Source organism: Miniopterus schreibersii, assembly GCF_964146895.1.
Source record: "Miniopterus schreibersii genome assembly, chromosome: 3".
NCBI lineage: Eukaryota > Metazoa > Chordata > Mammalia > Chiroptera > Miniopteridae > Miniopterus > Miniopterus schreibersii.
In genome coordinates, this window is record NC_138103.1 from 38,094,982 (window position 1) to 38,107,030 (window position 12,049).

At 44.0% G+C, this 12,049-nt stretch overlaps 1 protein-coding gene across 1 annotated transcript in view; it reads right to left on the reverse strand.

Annotated features, from left to right (window-relative positions):
* The window catches only part of FAM170A (family with sequence similarity 170 member A), a gene marked incomplete at both ends in the record, with an annotated part of 57,445 nt that extends 45,747 nt beyond the window's left edge, over positions 1-11,698 (reverse strand). The window contains 3 exons of the mRNA XM_081131748.1: positions 7,663-8,365; positions 9,141-9,281; positions 11,629-11,698. Of these exons, the coding sequence (XP_080987874.1) occupies positions 7,663-8,365; positions 9,141-9,281; positions 11,629-11,698 (914 nt within the window). The remainder of the gene's footprint in view (positions 1-7,662; positions 8,366-9,140; positions 9,282-11,628) is intronic.
* Positions 11,699-12,049: the final 351 nt, after the last annotated feature.

Sequence of the window (12,049 nt, forward strand, 5' to 3'; positions counted from 1 at the left end):
TGAGTAACTACTCCAGGGACCTTGGCAGTTGGTGGAGCTCTTCCAAAGGCCTAGGGTAGAAAGAGCAAGTTTTCTATGGGTATCTGCCTTGACCCCAATAATGCTACGCTCCCAGTTCTTGTCAACTTTAAGTACTTTCTCCATATTTTCATTTTTCTGTTACCATTTGGACTATATCCTAGACTTGATGTTACATAAATTGAAGCCAAGAAGTTATTTTTAAAAGTTGGTAGAAATCTTGCATCTTATAGTCCCTGGCTTACCTTCATCCAGCTGCATAAGGGTTTTTAAAAATAGCTGTTCAGTTAGCCCATATAGCAACCCATGCTAGTTTTAGAGATGTAAAAAAAATGTATCATGATATTTAAAGGTTTTAGTGGCAAAATCATCAAGTCTCCCAGATGGAGGTAACAGAGTAGGGATTAAAGGCATGGATTTTGATGTGCTCTAAAGTTTCAGGCAAGTTGCTTGGCCTCTGGGTATTAATCTGTACTTTATCTGCACTTATCTGTCACATGGGGTTTATAATTGTACATATTCCATGGGTATGTTGTGAAAATTATATATGATAATTATATATAAAGCCATTAAAAGAGTGCCTCACCCAGAGTAAGCACTCAGCAGATACACGCTACTAACTCCTGGACATACTTCTCCATGACGAGGACGCTGTATCACGGGTGACTCAGTGAGGAGAGTGAGCCATAGAACCACAGGGTGTTGGAAAGGACCTATGTCAGGGGGCGCATAGAAAGGTGTCTGAACGTTTACACATCAAGTGGTTAATCACATTAGAGGATTGGAATAAATTGGGGAAGGAGTAAAGAAAAAATTGTTTTATTCAATTTCTATACTATTTGAGTTTGGACATTGAGACATCGAATATGCTGTTTGTGTCATTTTTTAAAATATGGCAGGATAAATGTTTTGAAGTTTTCCTGCTTTGTCTGTGGTGCTATTTTGGAATCACTGGTATTTCTTGCTCTCTTTGGATCTGCACCCATGGAGTCAGCAGGCCACTCTGGAGGGAGGGGGAAACAGAGCAGCGACGAAGTGAGAGAAGAGGAGTCTGCGGAATGGGAACAGCTCGCGACGACCACACGCTGGGGAAGGACAGGGTGAAGGGGAATGAGACGGAATCCTCCCCTCGGGGTGGAAAGGGTGCTCCCCCTGAGCGGTCCTTCGGGCAGCCTGGCCCTTCTTGAAGGCCAGGAGCCATCCTCAGGGGGTTCTAGGGAATGCTGTTTATTCTAGAGAAGGGGTGGAAATAACCCAACTGCCCAATAATGCTTGGGTGAAAAATAAACAGTGCTCTATGCATATGATGGAATAATATCAAAGAGTTAAAAATGAAAGACCTAGATCTACATGAATTGACCCGGATAAATCTTGAAAACACAATATTGATTGAAAGAAAATAAGATGTGACATTTCTTGTCGCAATATTTTTTCTGATATATCACCTCAGGCAAGGGGGAAAAAAGGAAAAGGAAACAAATGGAACTACATCAAACCAAAAAGATTTTGCACAGCAAGGGAAGCTATCAAAAACAAGAAATAAAATAAGATGCAAGAGGGTAGATTATAACAGTTATGTAAATACTTAAATCAATTCCACATATTGCTTATGGGTGTGTGTGTGTGTGTGTGTGTGTGTGTGTGTACATATATATATATATGTAAATATATATGCAAGAAAATAATTAAAATAAGGACTGAATACTTGCAAATCTTGATGTTGGTTATCTCTGGGAAAGGGGGAATCTAAAAACAAAGGTATAGAAAAGGTGATATGTGTTTTAAAAGTATCTATAAATGGATTATAATGAACTAAATTTATCCACAGAATACAATATTTATATTTAATATCATCATTTATCCAGGAAACCCCAAGGAATCCACACATAAACTAGTAGAAACTAATAACAGTTCAACAAGGCCGATGGATAGATCATCATCAAATTTTAAAAATCAAGTTCCTCTACACTAGCAGTAATAAATTAGAAAATATAAGAGAAAATCAGAAAAAATAATATATTACTTAAAATAGTAGCAAGAGTTATATGAAGTATTTAGAGCTAAGCATATATAAAAGTAAATATACCTAACACTATGACCAGTTAAATTGTGCCCAATTTGAGGTTAAAAAAACACACACTCAGCATGTTAACTATTTGGAGCTCTGACTTCATGAGAAAAGACCCTCTTCTCAAATAGCATATCAATAAGCCAGAGTGACTCTAAGAAACACAGCCTTTTAGAGACCAGTTAGTCTAAGCCCCTTGGTTACACAGAAGGAAGCTGAAGCTCAGACAGGTTAAGTAACTTAGTCAAGGACCTGTTCTGACTTGAAGACTAGCATTTTGTACTAATTCATAAGTCACAATCAATTCAACACCTTGAAAAGAAACGGCAAAAAATAAAAAATAAAATAAAATATAAAATAAAATAAAAAACACACAGAGAAATCAATCATGTCATTACTCAACATTAAATGGAGAAATAGCCATGACAAAATCATGGATATTGAGGGAAAATTAAAGTACAGAGTTTAAGATGTCAATAACCCAGAGGGAAACTGAAGACCATTTAAAATATTTTGTTGCCCATCTGGCATGGCTTGGTGGGTGGGTGTGGACCTATGAACCTAGAAGTCATGGTTTGATTCCTGGTCAGGACACATGCCCAGGTTTCAGGCTTGATCCCCAGAGTGGGGGATGTGCAGGAGGCAGCTGATCAATGACTCTCTTTCATCATAGATGTTTCTCTCTCTATCCCTCTCCCTTCCTCTCTCTGAAATCAATAAAAGCATATTTTTAATTAATTAATTAATTAAATATTGAACATTAATGATACCCACTGAATATATAGAAGAACTGCAATCTAGTTAACAGGGAAAGTCACAAGACAATTGCAGGAGAAAGGGGAAATCTTTCTCAAAATGTCCATCAATAAAGGAATAGATAATTATACTTTGTCACTAGAATAAATTAAATTTATTTTAAAAAATGGGATGGATCTATTTAAAGATTTGTACTGACTATCTATAGTAAAGATATTAAAAGTTCTCCAATCAAAAATGTTAATTTTGGAATAGATATGAAATGATATGATTTATGAATCAAAAATCTCTATAAAGCAAGATATCATATATAAAACATCTATGTATGTAAATGCATGGGCCAAAGGTCCTGAAATCAAACAACTAATAATAAATCTCTCTGCAGAAGGAAATAGGTTTGGGAGTGGGGTTGGAATATTATGAAAAGGGACTTTTACCTTAATAACATTTGAGTTTTTAATAAAGAGAACATTTCTATATTACTCCTACATTTTAAAAATATATAACTGGATAATACTATGAAAAATTACCTGGAATATTTCTTATTATTTCTCTTTGCTCCTAGATTTTTTTCCCCATCTTGTCATCTTGGTACTCTGAGTTCATTGCATTAGGAAGGTAAAGACCCAGCGCAAATAAGGGAGAAAAAAGAAAAAATTCTTGGCTATGGACTGTTAAAAGCAGGAGCTCACAGTAGAACAAGAGAATTTATGTGAACAAATAATAAATCTCACTTCAGTTGTAAAAAAGCATTCCCTGCGCTGGGAGGTAAGAAAGAGAGGGAGGGAAGTATTGAGGGAGAGAGATTAGTGTGACCAGGAACAAGAGAACAGTGTTCAGGATCAGAATCAGTATCTGCAGACTATCCAGCTGCACTTGACCACTGGCTCCAGCCACCACTCTCAAAGTCAGACACTGGGAAACTCAGAGAGTGAGTGAGTGTGAGTCGGAGGGGCACACCTAGCTGGCTGCACCTCCCTGATAGTCTGTGTGGCCAGCGTTGTAGCCAGTCCTTATTTGTGAGAAGTTCCCATCTATTTTCATGTTCTGTTCTAGTTCATTTAAGCTGATTTCAGGGAGGGGAGTTCAGTTTCATCTACTTTATTAGAATCCTAACCCACAGTTTAAAGATAAGCTTGAGTATGTCTTCAGACCCCTCTGAAATACCTTACTCTGAGTAACAGTCCATAGCCAAGAATTTTTTCTTTTTTCTCCCTTATTTGTGCTGGGTCTTTACCTTCCTAATGCAATTATTCAAAATTTGTTTAGTTCGTGGCCCCACTGTGGATCTGGTGTGACAGACTTGTGAAGTCACCTTAGACAAGCATTCAAGCCACAGGCCTCGATTTCCTACTTCATGGTCACTGCAGTTCTTGTGAGATAATGTGAGCTTCCTGCAATGCTCCGAATCCTACCCCAAGGCCTTCATGCTGTTACGCCCCTGCACGCTTCACAAGGAAATCTCTATCCCAGCAGGAACCACAGTGAGAACCCTCTTTTTTTTTTTTTTTTAATCCTTACCCAAGGATATTTTTTCCATTGCTTTTCAGAAAGAATGGAAGGGAACGGGAGAGAGAGAAAGAGGCGGGGGGGGGAGGGGAGGGGAGGGGAGAGACACATCCATGTGAGAGAGACACATCAGTTGGTTGCCTCCCACACGTGCCCCAACCAGAGCCTGGGATCAAGCCTGCAACCGAGGGCGTGCCCTTGTCTGGAACTGAACCGAGACCCTTCAGCCCATGGACCAGCTCTCTAACCACTGAGCCAAGCCAGCCAGGGCAGAACCTCATTTTATAACCAATATCCTACCAATTTGTGTGGAATAAACCCTAGGTGTTTGAAGCAGTCAGTGGAAGAGAGGTTAAAACAACATTCCAAGGAAAGGAGAGGAAATGATGTAGACCTAGGAAAAGAGGAGGAAAGAGGTATTCCTGGTAGACCCAACAGCAGGTGAAAAGGAACAAAGGTGAAGAACACGGAGTGTGCTGAGGTGGTCAGAGAGTGAGTATGAAAGGGGAGATAGCGTGAGCTTCAACTTCTGAACTCTTTGGAATGACAGTTAAAGGAGGCACTAGACAGTCCTGGCCTGTGTGGTTCAGTTGGTTGAGCCTTGTCCTGTGCAACGAAAGGTCACCAGTTCAGTTCCAGGTCAGGGCACATGCCCAGGTTTCCAGGCTTGATCCCCAGTAGGGGGCATGCAGGAGGCAGCCGATTGATGTTTCTCTCTCTCTCCCCCTCTTGTTTTTCTCTCTTAAATCAGTAAAAACATATTTAAAGAACAAACAACAAAAAAGGAGGCACTAGGCATCTTGAGGTAAGATATATACATATACATATACATATGCATATGCATGTGCATGTGCATGTACACATACACATACACATACACATATATATGATATCCCTGATGGAGAGACAGGGAAGCATGAAACCAATTAGGAAGCTGGATTATTATTGCCAAAATGGTAATGACCACACCAGATCACTGGAACCATTGTTGATTCAATAAAGCCCCATAGAAGACTCCCTACACAGCCTGAAAAAAATCCATGGGGCTTTGGAATTAGACCTTATTCTGCCTAAACTGACAAATCTCTGAACTTCAGGTTATTTCCTTCTAATTTCATCAGTCCTTCTAAGGCCTGGCTTTGACCCCCTATTCAGATTAGGAAGACACATTACTCCCCACTCACCTTTAGGACCATGGACAGCCTCATGCTTCAAAATGAGTCTTCAGAACCTCCTAGAAGCCTTGAGTTCCAGTGGGTGGTAGAAGTGGTGTGAGGATGAAGTTCAGAGGTGACAGGGTCAAAAACTTGAGAGGCTAGAATGAGAGTTTATTTAGAAGTTAAAATATTAATGTCAGAACTGGAAATATCACAGCTCATTGGCTCAAACTCCTAACACAGCGACCTCCTCCCCAAATTCCTGATTGTGGTCAGATGGCCTTTTTTTGAGTGCTGTAACAAAATTCCAACATCTCAGGAGGTACCTGTTCCATGGACATCTTCAAGACTGAGAAATTTCTCCTTTGTCCTGGGGTTTCCTTGTGAAGCCACAAACAACAGTCCTTTGTCCAGGCCACACCTAGGGAGATGGGCAGACCACCCTCCAGGCCTCTGAAGTTCGCCTTCTCAGTGCTTTCAATCAGGACCCATTAGACTTGGTTTCTACAACCCCTGCTACTTTCCAAATGTTTCAACTGAACTGTGTAGTTGTCATGGTCCACATGGAATGTGGTATACAGCCTTGGAAAATTGTCACACAGAAGCCTAATCAATCCTGAGACTGGATACTGTTGCTTCTGGAAAAGAATGGTAGATATCTTTGGTGCTTATGGGAAACCTCATTCAGAAACCACTAGAGAGACAGATGTAGATGATGAATGATAGGTAGATGATAGATAGATCAATAGATAAGATAGCTAGGTAAATTTAATTAAAGAATATAGCTACTAGGTATAGTGCCAGGTGGGTACTAGGAATATCGGGGAGAACACTATAAAGTATGATTGTCTAACCACTGTGCTGTATGCCTAAAACTAATACAAAATAATGTATTGAATAATGGTTGAATGTAAACCATAATTAAAAAATAAAAATTTTAAATATAAAATTTTTTTTTAATTAAAAAAATTTTAAGAATATATCCAGGAAAGTTTTGGGGGGAAAAGCCTTTATTGTATATGATGTTTATACGCTAGACTGAGTACTGGTCCCTTCATCTTCCTTCATACCACTGGCATTCTGTCTGCTACTGTCTCCATGGTCCTATCTTCTCCCTGGAAGAGAGAAAACAAGAGGCAGAGGAGGAAAAGACAAGAAGCGATATGGGCTCTACTAGCCAGAGTTACCCTTCACTTTGTCTTAAAGCTCAGAGGTCACACATACCACAATGAATTTGTTTCCAGATCAACTACAGTAAAATAAAGGTTCTAGAACATTTCCACATCTCTTATGACCGACCTCATCTTCATGTGTCTCCCTCTACACATGCCACTTTCAAGGGACTATGTCCATGAGCCATAGTGAGATCTCAGCTCAGACCAAAGGCTGTCAGCCCTTAAACCTCTGGTCCTGATAAGACCCCTGTCCTTTCTTCAAACCACTCCCGGCCCTCGAGGTTGTGCTGAGCTCTCTCTGCCTAGAAGGACTGTTGGCAGTATTTCTTCTTAGAGTGAGGTCAATCATGGAGACTCTGGGAGAACTGTCAAAATTCTCTACTTTCTCCATAAATAAATGGAGGTCAATTCCCTGGAAGTAATGGGCATGCCACAAGTTGGTGCAGCTCCAGAGGCACCAGATAACCCAGAGCAGCCCTGCAGCCCCTCCCCTTAGATTCCTCTGAGCCTGCATGGTGTAGACTCAGGAGACTGGGCCAGCCTCAGGCCTTACCTCTCCCAAGAGGAGGCCACATCATATTCTAGGATCTCCTGGCCCAGGAATCTCAGTTGCTGTGTGGAAACCAAAACAGAGGAAGACGCTTCTTAGTGAAAGGGGAAAGGTGCTCTGTTAGCCCTTGAAATTCTCAGAACTTCCTGTAGCAGCTGAAACGCTCGGGATAAGTTCCCTCTTCCAGTCATGACTTTATTAAATGCCTGGGCAAGAAGCAAGGGGCCCAGTGTCCTGCCCGCCGCCCCCACCCTTCAGCTGTCCCCTGGCCTGATGCAGCCCCAGCTCTCCCTCATGGGGCCATGGGCCTGGGCTGGAGACACAGTGCTGACCTGGCGAAGGCCCGGCCCCTCAGCAGGCCCCCCGCCCACCTCCTGTCCCTTGGAGAACGAGCGCACAGCCCGGATCCTGGCCCCAGGGCCTCCTTACCCCGTGGGCTGCTCCTCCTCTTCTTCCTCTCCTTGCTTCCCCTCCTCTTCATCCTTGTGCCCCTCCTCCTCCTCCTCCTTCTCCTGGATGCTCTCTGATTCCACTCTTCTCCTCAGCTGAGCCATGGTGAGATGAAAGACATGGCAGCTGAAGCCCTCCCTGACCCCGAACTGCACGTGCTCCTTGAGGATCTCCAGGGTGGAGAAGACCCGGCAGCAGGCCATGCACCTGAAGCCAGTCTCCATAGTCACCAGCCAGTCAGGCGTCTTGGCCCTGGGTCTGTCCTCAGCCGTGGGCAGCCCTGGTGGGCAGTCTGGCTCTGCTATTTCCTCATGCTCTTTGGCCTCCCCGCCGGGCTCGCTGTCAGACAGGAGGTTTCTGGTGGACACGGCAGAGGGGGGAGTACCCACCCGCACGTCCGCAGGAAGGTTCACTTCTTCCATCTTCGGCTTCTTTTTCAGTGACTCTGAGATTTCCTCTGACTCCCAGGAGACAGCCACACCCTTTTTCACTTGTACCTGCATGTAGTATATTTTCATGCCCCTTTCCCCGTTGTTTACATACGGAGAGGTGACACAGGTCTTATAGGATGAAGGGTATGACAAGGAGACGTGTGGTAAGAAGGCAGCAGTCTCCTCTTGTTCCTGAACCTGGCCTAGGGCTGCTCTCGGCTGGGGACTGTCTCGATGTAATCTCTGGATTCCTGGGAAAGAAAATTAGAAACGTGAGAACATACATGGGACATGCCGGACACTGAGGGAACAAGCGTGAATACGCAGGATACAGGAGGAAGGGCCGTGGTGTGGTGTAGTTGTGGGGTGCGCTTGGTGTTTGTTGCTCATATTGTGGGGAACTGTACCTGGCGTCATCTGCGGTCTTCTCGTGTGTGTGCAGGGATATTGGAGGGGTGTCTACACAGAGCTGTGGAGTATGGTAGTGAGGCCTGTGGCATGAGGGATGTTGGGGTGTGTGCCACGAGAGGAAAGTGATGTCATTGCTGTGTTATTTGTGGAATGGGGGCTGTGGTGCAGGAGAATGGCACTGTGGGGCATGTGTTTGGGTTTTGCGTGTTTGCTAAGAATGGGTAAGCGTGGAGAGTGGTTGTATGTGCGAGGTGTGAGGGCCTGGGCTGACGGCCCCGCTCCCATGCTGAAGGCCTATGCCGAGGAACTCTGTCCTTCTCTGGAAGCAAAGGCAAAGCTTACATGTTCCTCTGAAGGTGCTTAATCTGGTCCCTCTGCCCATACCTCAAGCCAAGAACTTCCTGCCCTTTCTCCCTAACTTCCCCACCATGGTTGCACCAGGGCTCACACTCTCTCATAGTGGCCTCATATCCAATCTCTCCTACCAGCTCTGCCATCCTCCCCAGGCTCCTCCGCAGAGCCCAAGTCACCTCCGATTGCCCTGGGTCTCCTCTGAGGCTCATGCTTGGCTCTATGAGCCTCCTGCTGTGCACCCAAGGAGCCGCACACCCTTACCACCATGGATGAGCTTGTTCGGAGAAGAAACACAGGAGAAGTAGTCGGAGGAAGAGGAGACCTCTCCTACCCCTGGGCCACAGCCTTTGGCCACCGTGATTGATCCAAGCTGAGAGTCATCCTCTTGTGACTTCGAGATTCCTGAGGAAAGTATGAAAGCCTCAGAGATATGGTCGATTGGGCATGTTTATGAATGATTCATCAGTCCAACAAATGTTTACTGAGTGGCTGGCTTTTGTCAGGTGCAGTGAATACACATGGCTTAGACTCTGGTTCTCAGTGGTTACTCCAATATTTAGTTATAATCAACAATTACTTTGTTAGTGTCTTGTTAGGATATAGGCCTGAGTGGTGACTGTGAATACATCAGAAGTGTGAGAGTGGTGTGTATCAGCTAAACCTTTGATAAGTGTGGGATTGGTGTGGTGAGCAGGGCGGAAATGTCTGCATCTATGTTTATGGAGAGTTCCTGTACATGATTTGTGTTCACAGCTCAGGAGTGTGTGACATGTAACCTGATTATATGGTATGGTTTGTATTTATGGTGTATATTCATTCATTCATCTACAATGTTCAGTGAGCAATTACTAGGTAGCAGGCCCTATTCCACTATTCTAGGCTCCAATGATGCTAAACATTCTAGCAAGGAAGCACCACTAAACAGAAATGCAGGAATTAAGTAATGTGTCAGCTAGTAGTAAGTATATAAGGGTTGCCAGATTTAGCAAACAAAAATACAGGACACCAGTTAAATTTGAATTTCAGATAAAGCATGAATAATTTTCTAGTGTAAATATTCTCATGCATTATTTGGGTTATAATATTTGGGACATACTCATACCAAATAATTATTTGTGGATTATCTGCAATATTTGGGTTATAATATTTGGGACATACTCATACCAAATAATTATTTGTGGATTATCTGAAATTAGAATTTCACTGGACATTCTGTACTTTATCTGGCAACCCTGATAAGGGTTGGTGAATCTGTTTTTTAGTGGTTTGTGCATAGTGGGCCTGGTATTACTACACAGTGTGTTGTGTGGGTGTGTGTATGATGTGACTGGTTCTTATAGAAGTATTTAGAGATAGGTGAAAGTAGCTGTGTTTGTATGATAGTTGAGGATATATATCTCCATAGAGATATATAAACAAGAGTTTGTTGTGGGAAGAGAGGACCATATACACAGGGGCTGTATGTGACCATAATAAAGGAATGAAGTGTATATATACCTACATGCTCTGTGCATTCTTTAATAAAGTTGTATGTGCAATTTTTTTTCCATCCAGTGTACATGTATATGTATGAATGGAACACCCTTCATGAGAATTCTGTATATGCTCTTACATGTACTGAGTGTCACCTGGTCCAGGCACGATGATAGGAACCTTACCACACAGATTACACATCCGATGAGCACTCTACCCCTATTCTACTCACAGTTTCCACCACACAGACACAATGACAAAAATATCCTGAAGTGTAAGGGAGAGGGGCAATCATTGCTTTCCCCATCCTGTCCCAACTGCTATGTAAAGATCTGCCTACTGTCCAGGCCTCCATTCCCAGGGCTCATCCTATCATCTTCAGGACCCTGGGCCTCATGGAAGCTGCTGGGCTCCGATGTGGGGCAGAAGCCTGGAGCTGGATCTCTGGAATGGGCTCCATTCTGTCCCACCTCCTACATGTGCCTGTCCCCTGCTTTCTCAGGGCAGGTTACTAGCTTACATGTAATGCATGCAGTTGCCCCATGGCCTGGGAAGTACATCCATGGCACTCAGAGCTCCCTGCTGGGCCCTGACAACATTTCTCACCCTCACCCATGTGGTCTCAGTCTCTGGAAGGCCCTTCCCTCCCCTTGATTTCAGGGAAGCCCACACTTGTAGATTCGCAAACTCCCATGGGTCAGCAGGTAAATTCTACCTGCTGAAGGAATAAAATTTCCTGCTTTCAATAGGACGCCATCCCTAGACAAACAATCTCCTTTAGAACAGGCATTTCATGTCTCAAGATATTTTTCAACAAGGCCTTTAACTCATTGGGCTTCTCTTTGTTCTTTGGTAAAATGCACAGGGCAACCCATGGATCTCTGGCAGTGGCCTTTACAACCCCCACCCAGTGACCCCAGGGTAAGATCAAGTAAAGAGAACAGAGAGAACGAGGGGACTGAGAAAAGCTGCACCTCTGAGTCTGTGCAAATGAGCCCCAGCCTGCCATGAGTTCGCTGTAGCTCTAGGCCCCAGCAGCCCTAGGACAGCAATGCTCAGGCCAGCAGGGTGGACTTTCCATCTGCCAGGGGCATCTGGCCTCTCTGTGCCATCTCTCACCACAGGGACCTTAGGGATGGACGTGGCAGCATCAGCCAGTATGAGGTCTCTCCCTCCCTACTTCATAGGTGAACACTTTGTCCTCAGGCCCAGCTTCTTAGGGAAGGCCCAGGCTGGCAGCCACCCTTGTGCCTCAGACAAGTTGCCCAGCACATACCTCCTCCCTGCTCGCCAGTTTCCTGGGACTCATTATTTTCCAGATGTTTCCTCTTTTCTCGCTGTTTCATAGTACCAGCTAGAAGAGTCCCTTAGAAGATGCCTAGCATCCAGTTCCTCTTTCTCCCTACAGGCTGACCCTTCTTGGCTCTCAGGAAGTCCATTGAAATGATTTGTTACAAATAAAAATAGCTGAGTCTCCTAAATGGCTGAAGAACTCAGACCCCTCAGAGAACCTGCATCACCGCCCAGTGCTCACTACAGTGCAGGCTGTTAAGGTTCAAAGGTTGCCAGGCCCACAGCAGAATTCTCTGGCCTCATGATGACATCAGAGCATTCCATGGACTGAGGTCCAACAGGCTCTGCCACTGCACAGACCCCATTTTCAGGAACAATTCCTTTTTTCCCAATGGAACCTCTCC